Source organism: Cinclus cinclus, chromosome 20 (genome assembly GCF_963662255.1).
Source record: "Cinclus cinclus chromosome 20, bCinCin1.1, whole genome shotgun sequence".
In the NCBI taxonomy this organism is placed as follows: domain Eukaryota; kingdom Metazoa; phylum Chordata; class Aves; order Passeriformes; family Cinclidae; genus Cinclus; species Cinclus cinclus.
Genome location: NC_085065.1, coordinates 3,358,908 through 3,370,633, shown reverse-complemented (window position 1 = coordinate 3,370,633; position 11,726 = coordinate 3,358,908). Strand labels below are relative to the sequence as shown.

The 11,726-nt window shown below is 44.6% G+C and overlaps 1 protein-coding gene across 1 annotated transcript in view; it reads left to right on the top strand.

The window, feature by feature from the left end:
- The first annotated feature begins 259 nt into the window (after window positions 1–259).
- LOC134052212 (ubiquitin carboxyl-terminal hydrolase 42-like) overlaps window positions 260–11,726 on the top strand; it is a 28,467-nt gene continuing 17,000 nt past the window's right edge. The window contains exon 1 of the mRNA XM_062506553.1: window positions 260–329. Within this exon, the coding sequence (XP_062362537.1) occupies window positions 260–329 (70 nt within the window). The remainder of the gene's footprint in view (window positions 330–11,726) is intronic.

Genomic DNA, 11,726 nt, shown 5'->3' with positions numbered 1-11,726 from the left:
CCCTGACACTGTGCTGGTGCTCCAGTCCCCAGGTTCTGTTCCTGCCTGCATAAAGCTGCTATTGATGGGATCTACATGTGGGGAAGGCATAGAGCTTGTGACTCATTTAAACATGTAAATATGCAATATGATGTGCTCACTCCACTGAAACAGAATTACCAGAGCCACCACTGAGCTCTTCTTGACAAACCTTTCCTCCACGTCTCCTTGTCCTGGATTCTTTAGAGGATGAAGCTCATGAGCTTTCCTGTGTGTGTGGATGTCTCCTTCCCACTTCTGGGCCATCATCTGCTCCAGACTGGACCAGATCCTGGCCATTGCTGCTACAGGTATGCAGCTCCCACCAGTTCTGCAAAACCAGGTGGCTGAGTTGGAGAGGAACACACGAAAAGAGAAGCTCAGCCCTCCTAGCAGGGAGCTGCCATGAAGGAGGTGATCCAGGGAAAGTTTCACCTGGAGCCTGCACCTCCTTATGAACCAAAACCTCTGTACACGATGCTGTGATGATCTCTCACTTGCCTCTCTGCAGACTACCATCATCCAAACTGCATTTCATGATTTCCTTTCCAGATGGGAGCAGAAGAAAGCAAACCCTGGGCTGGTGGGGCCAGCAGAGCAAACCTGTGATGGGCCTGGCAAGACTTCTGGAGTCCATGCATCTCCATGGAGCCACAGCAAACCACATGGCCTGAGTCCCAGTGCTCTGAGGACCAGCTGCTGGTGTCCTCACACCTTTTCATCCTTCCCTACAAAATCAGCTTCCTCCTTCCATCTGACACAGTAATCTCTAGCTGCCAGCCTTCCATCAAAGCTCCTCGTCCCTTCTCCCCTCTGCTACAGTGTGGTGAGGAATGACCACAGCCCCTGGAGCCCAGGCTGGGTCCCTGCGGCTGCAAAGGCAGGCTCACATCAGCAACCCCAACAGCTCCTGTTGTTCCAGTTCAAAACCAGAATGAACATCCTCTGCCTTCCACACAGGAAATGCTGATTTCAGACAGCCCTTGGTTCCTGCCCTCAGTCTGGAGCAGCAGAGGGAAAGGGCTGGTGCAGGAGAGCTCCCTGCCCACCCCAACAGCAGGGTCACTTCTGCTTCACCCTCAGGGTCTGCCAGCAAGGTGGCAAGCGAGGGCAGCCCAGCACTGCTCCAGAGCATCACAGTGGGACCAACACACAGGGGCTGTCACTGAGCCTCTTTTAAACCTCTGCACATCCATGTGTGCACATCCAGCTCCTCGTGGCTGGAGATGCTGCCAGAGCTGCACCCTGACACCCAGCTCCTGCTGCCCACGGAGGGCACACTCAGCTCCTTCTCTTCACATCACTGAGAAGGGAGGGAGCTCTGCCTGCTTTGCCCTGCTCACAGTCACAGGGGCTGGAGGTGTTCAGCTCCAGCTCTGGTTTCCTTGCTGGTGGTCCAGCGCTCAAGAGCTCAGGTGTATATATAAGACCTGCTATTTATAGGTCTCCTTAATTTCCCAATTCCACTGTGTATTAACCACAAACCAAACAAAACATGCAGCAATCTGTTATTTCTGCTACGTCTTACTGGCAAGGTGTGGAGCTCAGAGGCCACTGAAGGACTTTACACTGAAGAATGCCTATCAAGAGCAGCAGGGTTTAAAGAGCCAGCAAGGGTTTAAAAACTGTTTGCGTGACCAGCTGCAAATGCCAAATGAAGATAGATTATGCTGATGGTTTGACACTGAATTTTGCATGGCATAACCAAGGAAGAGATGCCTACCAGATAATACAAACTTTCCAGTCCCTCTCAAAAGCTTGTGATCTGATCAGACTAAATTTATATGATCAGCTGATCAGATCAGCCCGTGATTAACCTAAATGCAGTGTTGCTATCTTGTCTAGTCTTAATTAAGAGTTAGCAAGATGTTATCACTATTAACATCAGTGTTCAAAGTGCAACTCATTATGTCCAGGAATACATCAAATTGAGGTGTCAATGTTTGAACATTACATTGAATTTTGAAGTCCCAGCAGGTTGGAAATAGCAGAAGCTGAAGAGAAATAAGCACTTTTCAAAAAGAGTTTCATCCAGACCTAAACCATTTGGAGTCAATTGCTCTCTGGACAACACTTTTCACAACTGAATGAAGGAAAATAAATGACCAGTTGAGTCTATTAGCCTCTTCTAAGCTAGGTAGGGCAGTTTGGTTCCAATAATACAAAGAGTTGATTTCATACAACCATTTTTTTTCACACTATCTTGGCATGCAAAAGGACGGTGAAGTGGGAGACTGAAATGTAAGGGTTTCCTTCAAGTATGCAGCTGAGAAAAAGTAGGTGCTATTAAATACTTGGACAATATACTTAGTGAGAAAACCAGCTCAAACTTCCTAGGAAATAGAGCAGAAGCATAAGAATGGATGATGAAGCCTCAGGAAGGATTTGGTTGTGGTTTCATGTAAAAGCAGCTCAGAGAGCTCAGAAATCACAAAAAGGGAAAAGGTGTTGTAGGGGAACGTGGCAAAGAAAAACATGACAAGCTGCAAAAACATGAGTTGGAAAGAGACTTGTGGGACAAGATGTTATGAAGCAGCTCTGGGTTAACAGGATTATAAAGCATGACCTGGAGATTGGAGCAATCACACAGCAATGGAAATCCAGGCAGAAGACTCTGGTCTGTGTTAGCTCCCAAGAAAACACTTCAGGCAATGGCCTGAAGATCTGTGTCCCTCCTTCCCTCTGGGGTATGACACAAGGCAGCACAGAACAGTGGTGCAGAAAGGACAGGAACAGGCTGTAAAGGCAATAACGTGCTCAGCTATAACTACGTGGAAAACATGGGCTCGTGGCATGGAACTGCTGCCCTGTGAAGGTTCTGCTGGGACCACACAAGGTCAGGGATTTGCAGGCAGTTTCCAGAAATGAATTTAAAAGCAATGAAGGGGTTCATCGACATTAGTGACTTCGTCTTTAGCAAAAAAAAAAAAAAAAAAACAAAAACAAAAAAAACCAAACCAAACCAAAACAAAACAAAAAAAAACCCTGAATGACTTTGGGTTACAGAGTCTTTTCCATCTGCATAATCTCCTGTAGGACCATTTCTGTGTGGCAGCAATGGGACTCTGGCTTCTGTCACCTCTGGGACAAACAGACCCTCTGCAATCCACACCTTTCCACACCTAATCATGGGACTCATCTAATGAAGGCCCTGCAAATTCACACAAATTTTCATGTGAGAAGAGTCCTATCAAGGAAGAGAAGCCTCCTGTCAGACTGGTTCTAAGGGTTCCTGGCTCTGGGCAATAGTTAGACCTACCAGCTGAAAGGAAGAGGAGGAGAAGAAAAACTTGAAACTAAAGAGGCTTTAGGGCTAAAAAATGTGCTCCAGATGAAATATTATTGTGTCTCTCTGCTAAAATTTGATAATCACTCCCCCAGAGATGGGGAGAGTCACTTGGGATGGATGGATGGATGGATGGATGGATGGATGGATGGATGGATGGATGGATGGATGGAGCAGAGCTATAAAGAACTCCCTGTGCAATGGCAAATTGACACGACATTTATGCCTAAATATTTAAAGCACCTTGGGTTTGATGTGGTTTGCTGGGTTCCCACCCAAGTGATCTTTCACTCTGGGTACTGCTGTTGTTCCAGGGTTAGTTCTGCATTTGAGAACTGGCAGCCATTTGTAGCTGTTTCATGGATTTTTCTTTTAATAACAAACATTTTCTTCATCATGCACGGTGACAACCTCCAGCACACAAGAAATGTGAACACTCATGGTTTCATCCTGATTTGGACTGAAAGCTAAAAGAGTCCCATGCAAAGGAAATTCTCCTTCTCAACCCACTGCAACAGCAGCAGAGCTGAGCCCTGGGGCACAGGCAGCCACTGCCATTTACAAGTTTATATTTCCAAAGTGGTTGCAGTTGGATGGACAATGGAAGCCAAACTCAATTTCAATCTCTTGCACAGGGAATCCCCGAGCCAGACACAGTGGTGGGCCCTTCTGCTATGGTAATCTGTGAAGAAGACTCCAATATTTCTTAAGCATCACTAACCAGGTCCACATCAACTCCATAATTATTAGTCTGACAACGTGTTTGCAATGCACACCTACCACATATCCATCGCAAAGAGCAGAGTTTCTCTGTGTAGGAGCAAGGGGAATTGCCCCCATCATTTCTGAGGTCCTGGACTTGTGGATATCCACAAGCCAGACACACCACAGCCCACATTAGCACAGTAGTAAATCATCACCCACATAGGGAGTTCACTTACCAAGCTGTTAAAGTCAGCAAGTCTGGGTGTTAAGCATGGTGGTGATCAGAGGACACCACATTTTTCATTGAGGCCTCAACACCTTTTGCATGTTATGATGTTCAGCTGATCTGAAAATCTGGACTTCAGTCCCAAAGGTTTTCAACTTGCTCCGACATAGAGGTACATAGCAAGCAGAGAGGATCCTGATAAGGCATGTGATTGTCACTGGATGCTGCGTGTGGTAAGATTTTCCATCAGGAAAAAATAAAGTAAAACATGCATTTAAATGAAATAAAATAGTTACTGTTGAAGTTCTGAGAAATCCAGGCAGTAATTTTCAGGGTGAATGCACCCCAAAAACAGCATTTTCAGAGTATTGTTTGTCTTGGAGAAGAAACACACATAAATCTATGGCCTAGGCCATTGCAAAAAAAAAATATTTCAGCTAATTTCAGGCCCAAACTAATTAATCAGCACTTGTTGCCATATTAATTAGCCAAAAGTGACTTCAGACATATTTGGCCTTTTCCAGCCACTTAAACCTAATGGGAGAATATGCACCTGAGGCAAAACCTGGGCATAAAAAGCTGTGAAGCCAGCTTCCAGCTGGGTAAATACAGCCCAGACTTCCCAGTTCTGTGAAATACACTGCGCCCCAGCCTTGCCTCTCTTTGCTTTCTGGCCTTGAGGAACATCCATGACTTTAAACGGAGCTTTTGCGACGCGTTATTTATGCACCAGTGGCCTTGGAAAACTTTACAGCTGGGTTTTGGCCACTCACAAGGTTATGGGTGCAGTATTTCCTTCTGGGAAAGCTTCTTCCATCAGCAATAAACTGTGTGCCAGGGGTGCACAGCCACAGCAGAGCAACCTCCACACAGGGAATGCTCAGGGCTGGGCAGTTCCTTCAGGAGAAAGGTCCTTCCTCCACACAACCCTCTTGATCTTGATGCCTTTTGCTCTGGTCCTAGAATGATGAGCCAGGCACAGTTGGGATGTTAAAAATATTTATATGAGGATCCTTAGGTGCACAGTTTGTCAGGTGGGAAAAGCTGCAGATGCACACCCTGCATAATGTGGATGCAATTTTTAGAGATTTTGGAAATTATCATATCTGACAATAACCCTCAGTTAAAGGTGTGCCTGATGAAATAATCCCCCTATCTCTAGCACCTTCTAAATCCTCCCCCTCAGATGAGGACTAAGCTCTGTTTTTAAAAAACATGGCTCGAAGAGCTGGTCTCAACCTTGGTTTCTAAGAAGAACCAAGATAGGATAGGGGTCCTGGAATTTGTTTTGTCTTTCTGCCTAGGAAAACACTGAAGCTGAGTTACAGTAATAGACTGCAAAGCTACAAATATATGTGTGAAGAATACAGAGAATATATTTTTAAAAAAGGGGAGAAATCAGGATGGCATCACTCTGGCTTGTAGGAGTCTCCTCAATTGCCAGCTTGTTCTCAGCACTAAAGCTGCAAGTCCAACTTCAATAAGCTGCATTTTATCACAAGGAAAATGCCTCATGTACTTTTCTTTCTATCTCTGCTTCAGTGGTGGTGAAGAAGGGAAAGCAAATTCCACATCACCATTTTAAAAGTAATTTACAACTGTATAGCCAGTTCCTGTTGGTTTTCCTGAATCAGACAATCCTTTTCAGGCTGAAATTAAGGAATCTGGATTTCCCACTCAGAATGCTTTCTCTGGATTGGGACATGGAGATGGGTTTTGTGAGCTAGCTTGAGTTAAGTTGCTGGTTAAGGCAAAACACGTGAGGATACACAAAGCTAACCAGGGTCAGGAATATTATTCCTAGAGATTTATTATTCCATATAGGTCACTATTCTACATAGGTCTGGTTTCATCGGTTCCTCTACTCAGTTTTATCATTTTAGTGGACCTAACTGCAATTCTTTGACAAGAAACATGATTATCCCCATTGCACAGATGAAGTGACTTGCCCAAGGTCTTGAGTGAGAATCCAAGTCCTCCCCAGCAGCAGGAATTCACCTTTCCAGCTGGGGCCTGTGCAGGAATCTCACTCCACTGCAACCCAGGATCAGCACAAGCAGCTGGATCAAGTAGGGTAACAAAATACAAATCCAAACCCTCTTTTCTATCAGAGCCCATGATGGGACTCCTGAAAGCAGCACGACCACCATGGAATCCTTCCCACTACCAAAGGGATAAAGCTGGAGCACCTCCAGCCACTGCTCCAATTCTGCTTATGTAACAGCACATTAAAAGTTTCTGGTCTCAAGAAAATCTCGTGATTTTTGAAGTGGTTTCTAATGTACTGGAATATTTTTTTTCCTTCTAAAGAAGCTGCAATTCCCACTCCGAACTGTTTAAGCAAAATACCAGTTTTCCTATTGTCTCTGAGTCTCTCTGACTCCTACAAACTTGCTTCAAGAACCTCCTCAACTGAATCATCCCCAGCTGAAATTGCTCACTGCTGCTCTTAAACAGCCATTAACATTTCAAAAAGCTGTTTGAAAACACAAAATCTCTCTTGAGCCACTTCCAAGAAACTTTTATGAATCATGGTTTGTATCATATCACACCATTCAGCAAGACTTGGGCTGGAACAAAGGTATTAATGGGCATGACCAATCTTTAAAATATCCATGTGAGGAATAACAGTTGAAATTGTGAAGGTTACAGCTGGGGATGCAGGAAGGCAGAGGTGACCGTGTGGCTGCTGCTTAAAGACTGTTTCATTTTCTCCATGTCTTTTGAGCCTGCAAAGACTGAAATATTCAGAATAGGAAAAGGGAATTATTTTCTGAAATTGCAGTCATGCCTCTTAGAATGGTCTTACTTCTGGAACATGACCCTATTATGCAAAGTAACTCAAAATAAGAACAAATGATGTCGGTCCCTTTTGGGACCCGTGTCAGAGCAGGTTATGTTTTGTTATGTTTGATCTGCAGATAACTTGAAATCACTCACTAGGGCATCTGGAGGAGTTCTTTAAGGACTTCTCCAAATGTGGTGAATTTAAAAGCAAGATTACTATTAACCACTTCACTCTTCTAACCCAGCTCACCTCACTATTTTGGAACCACAGGTTGCAAAGGGAACACTCCTTGCATTTCACACATTCTTTCTAAATAAATGGAGATGTCCTGTTGCTTTTGGAAAGGCTGATTTTTTTGTTTGTAAATTTAAAAATCATTTAACTGCCTCTGATATCCCACATCTCTAACATTAATGGCAGAAATGGGGAGTGAGGCATTTTTTCCAAATCATCTCCTTGGGCTTTCCTGTAACCCTGCAGGCTCTAAAATCTTTTCATCATCTTCACTGAAGATTTTTTTTCTTTTTATTGAGAAGTATCACTGAATCTTTCCAAGCAATGGGTTAAGGCTGAAATTTAAATTCTAGATCAACAGAGACCTGTTTGTTTAATGCCAAGTTGTTGATTCAATATTGATATACAGAGAGAAAGCAGGAAAAATAACCTGACAATGATGCTCAAACGAGGTCACTGGGAGCAAATCTGGCCAGGCTCTGCTGCAAACTAAAGATGAGCAATCATTTCAGTCTGGAATAGTGCTAAAAGACACCTCAAGGTTATTCCTTTTAAAACTGGTGAGTTGAAGTCAGCAGCAGTATAAAAGGCAGATATGAATATCCTCTTTGGAGGCAAGGATTTTGGGGAGGAGATGGTTCTTTTGCCCTGGAGTTTGAAGTGCCTTCACTAAAAGGTTGTTTCCTCTGCTGAGGAGTACAAAGGAGCTGATAAAATAAAACAAGAAGGAAAAACTCCCTCCAAAGGAGTTACTGTGAAGGGAGGGGAAGGGTTTATGCACAGAGTTTTTCCTAGCCCTGGTCATGGTCCTAAGCTTGAAAACTTGTCCCTCAAAAGCTACAAACCAAAAGGGAAATAAAACTAGCCAAAGATTCAGCTGTATTTTCCACTATCTCAACATTCAGAAGATTGACACATGATTTCAGAACACTTTGAGCTGGCAGTATTAATAAAGCTGCTTCCATTGTCAGCATTTCAATGTCAGGTTCATTGGATCAAGGGCTGGAACTGAGTGATTCTGGTTCCCAAAAGCACACCCTGGCCACTGGGCTGGAGAATCTGCCTTATGCTCAGTTTCTAGCTGAGTAGATTCTGAAATAGCCCATGCAAGACACTTCACAGAAGGAAGGACCAAAAGGTCTCTCTCATATGTTGATGCAGAAACTCTCCTACAGACCAGAGCTCAAACCTCCCACCAACATTCCAGCAACAGAGTATTAATTACTGATTTAATGTTGGGAAAAAGGCTGTAGCAGCAATATCGTAAACCTTCAATTACTAAGGCGTGGAAACGAAAGGTTGCATTTCAGGCTGCAGCAAAAACAAAGATTTTCTGGGTTTTCATTTTGGGGAGGGGAAAGAAAAAGCTCTCAAGCGAACAAACAAATTACTGCAGACTAATCACAGGCATTAAAAATATCACTTCCTCTCTCCAGATGGAAAAGAGTGTTTGTACAGCCCATATTCAGTGTGTTTCTTCCCTTTGAAAGCCATCAGAGAGCTAATGAACAACAGAAAGGCAAAAGCAATGTCTGGTACTACCTTGAAGATCTACTGCAATCTTCAGAGAGTCTAAGACAGCAAAAATATTGTTCCTGTAGACTGCCAGACTTTTCCACTTGCATCTCCTCCATGTTTCTGAAATATAGGAGGAATGGGCCAAGAGGAAGCAAAAAAGCTGCTTTCCAGGTCTGGGTATTCTTAAATACCTAAGTGTGATTTTCAAAGACCCAAATAGGTGAATTGGGTGTCTTACCCATCAGTACCAGTGAAAATATCCTGCATGTTATATGAAGTCCATATTACCCCCTGTCCTGAGAATTGGTTTCAAGTTAAATCAAAATCAGGTATAAAGTCTATCCATCACAATAGGAATCTTAACTTTAGTTTCTGGACTTGGTCTTTAGAACACTAGGAACTGAGCCAAAACCAAACCCCAGCTATGTTCTCATCCCATGCCTGTCCCTACAGGACTCCTGTCCCTCAGCTCCTGTGAAGGGGAAGGAAGGGGTGGGAAGCCACTCTCTCAGCATTCATCACTGTGCTGGTGTTTGAGTTTTTAGGGTTTAACAGGAGCATGACCCAAAGGACACCCCCCAGCAGGGTTTGACCCCTTCCCTGCCAGATTCTGACCATGCCATGAAGAAAACATCTGAAGGTGAACAACACAGATGACACATGATCATACCCACTTTCATGAATCTCCCCATTTCTTTCAGGGTCTGAAGAACCAACAACCCAGACACTGAGCTCTGAAATGGTTTCACCCCTGTGCAGCACACATCAAGGCTCCATCTCCTGTTGCCTTCTCTGAAATACATAAACCATATGTTCACCCTGAGCACAGAGGTGACCTTAATGCACGGCACACACGTCCAGGCACACAAAGCAGCTCACTGTGCTTGTGCACTATCTGCAGGGAGGTGTGCATGTGCCAAACACATCAATCCTCCAAGAAGCCAGGGCGAGCAGAAACTCGGGGACACGGGCAGTTTAACCCCTTAGTGCACAGCACTGCTAATGCCCTGGGACTGAAGGGCTCAAATCCCTTTGCTTCATGTTGTTCCACATCCCTCTGACCACCCTTGATGCAGGTGCATTGCTCAGGGGTTCATCCTGATGCCCTATGAACCTAAAAATGAAACAAGGCACACTTTGGAGATAATGTTAGTATAGGAGGAAATATAAAGCCTGGTCTTTATTGGAGGCCTCCAGGGGCAAACACAGAAAATGTTCACAAAAGCCCACCCCCCTACAGGGGTAAATATAGTTTTATAAGTTTAGTAAATTAGCACAATTGACAAAAAGCACCAATTAGGAGCACAAGTGGTGATGAAATTTCCTCCCCTCTCCCCCTCCCCCCCCCAGTTCAAGCCCTTTCAAAATCCTTCCCCTCTCAGATGGGACTGTACTTTGTAGATGAAAATGTGTCTCAAGGAGCTGTTTTTTGGCCTTGGTTCCAGGGAGAACCAAGATAGGATAAGGGTTTTGGAATATGCTTTGTTTTTCTGCCTATCAGGGCAGGGAAAAGTACTGGGAAAACTAGCTACAAATGCAGTAACAGGCGACAGATCTCCAAATATATATTCAAAGAATACAGTGAATATATAAAACAAAAAAAAATCAAAAACCATTAGGCATCAATTTCAGTACAGGATGGGCAGCACCCTCCTTAATAAGGTATTAAAGCTTGTATTGCCTCATGCTTTTGCTTCTCAAAATCATCTTTTTGCCAATCATCTCAGCCAGGCAGCTACTGAAAGTCCCCACTTGCAGCCCCACAGCCACAAGCTGATGCTCAGCCCTGTGCTGGTTTTCTCCATGGGTCTGCAGCCCAGACAGGGCAGCCAAAGGGTCATTCTGCATCCCAGAGCCAGGGTTTGACCCGATCCAAGCTCGTGCAGCCCAGAGGAACCTGCCTGAATGACCCAGTGTAGTGCAAGGTGTCCCTGCCCCTGGCAGGAGGCTGGAACATGGTGGTCTTTGAGGTCCTTTCCAACCCAAAGCACTCCATGATTCTAGAATGGCCATCCTTGGGCTGTTTTAAGCCAGTGCAAGTGCTGCCCACCCCATATGATGCTGCAGAGTGAGCATGAATGATGCAGCTGAGTGTGTCAAGCTGTGCAGAGCTGCATGGGAGAGAGCAGCCTCAGCTGCACCCCTTCCTGCCCCTCTGCAAGATGGAATATCCCATTTTCATGCCTCTTAATTAAAGGGGGTAGCACACGTACAAAGGGAAGCAAGAGGTTACGCCCGGCAAACAATGGCCCACTCAATGAAAAGAAAATGCTCCTAGGAGCAGGAGCAGGGGAGTCGAGTGTTCCCATTTTGTCCAGACCTGATTCTGCTGCCACACCACAAGTCACTCCTCTGCCACTCCTCTCTCACATCCATCCTCCATGGAGATCAAACCCTGCCCAGAGCAAACACCTTGATGCTGTAAACCAATGCTTCCCAAAATTGTCCCAGCAAGGCAGAGGCCTGTAGCAAACAAGTCCAACAGGACAGGCAGCTGACCACGGCTTAATGAGGCTTCTGTGCACAAAGAAGGAAATGCTGAAATGAAAACTTTTAATGGCAAAAGCACTCCTACTCATGAGGTACTTTAGAGGGCAGAGCTGTGGATGGCTTTCCCTCTTACCTGCAGGTTCTTAATAACAGCTTGGGGCTATTAGATGAGGAAGATTTTTAAACTTTAGCTGCTCTTTGCCAGTGTTGCAATTCTCTTCTGCAAGCTGGCAAGTTTGTTTTGTAAAGGCTTCCTCAGCCACGTATCAGGATCATCTCTCATTTAAAGAAAATAATAGGCTTCTAGTCAGGTTGAACAAAAAAATCTCAAGCAGAACAGGCTCAAAAGACAAGAGCCAAATGGAAATCTCGTGATATCAGTTTCCCAAAAATAGTATGAGTTTTTAAATTTAGGTTTTTTCCCCTCTGGTTCACAGTTCTCAGTCTCTTGGATAGGCAAC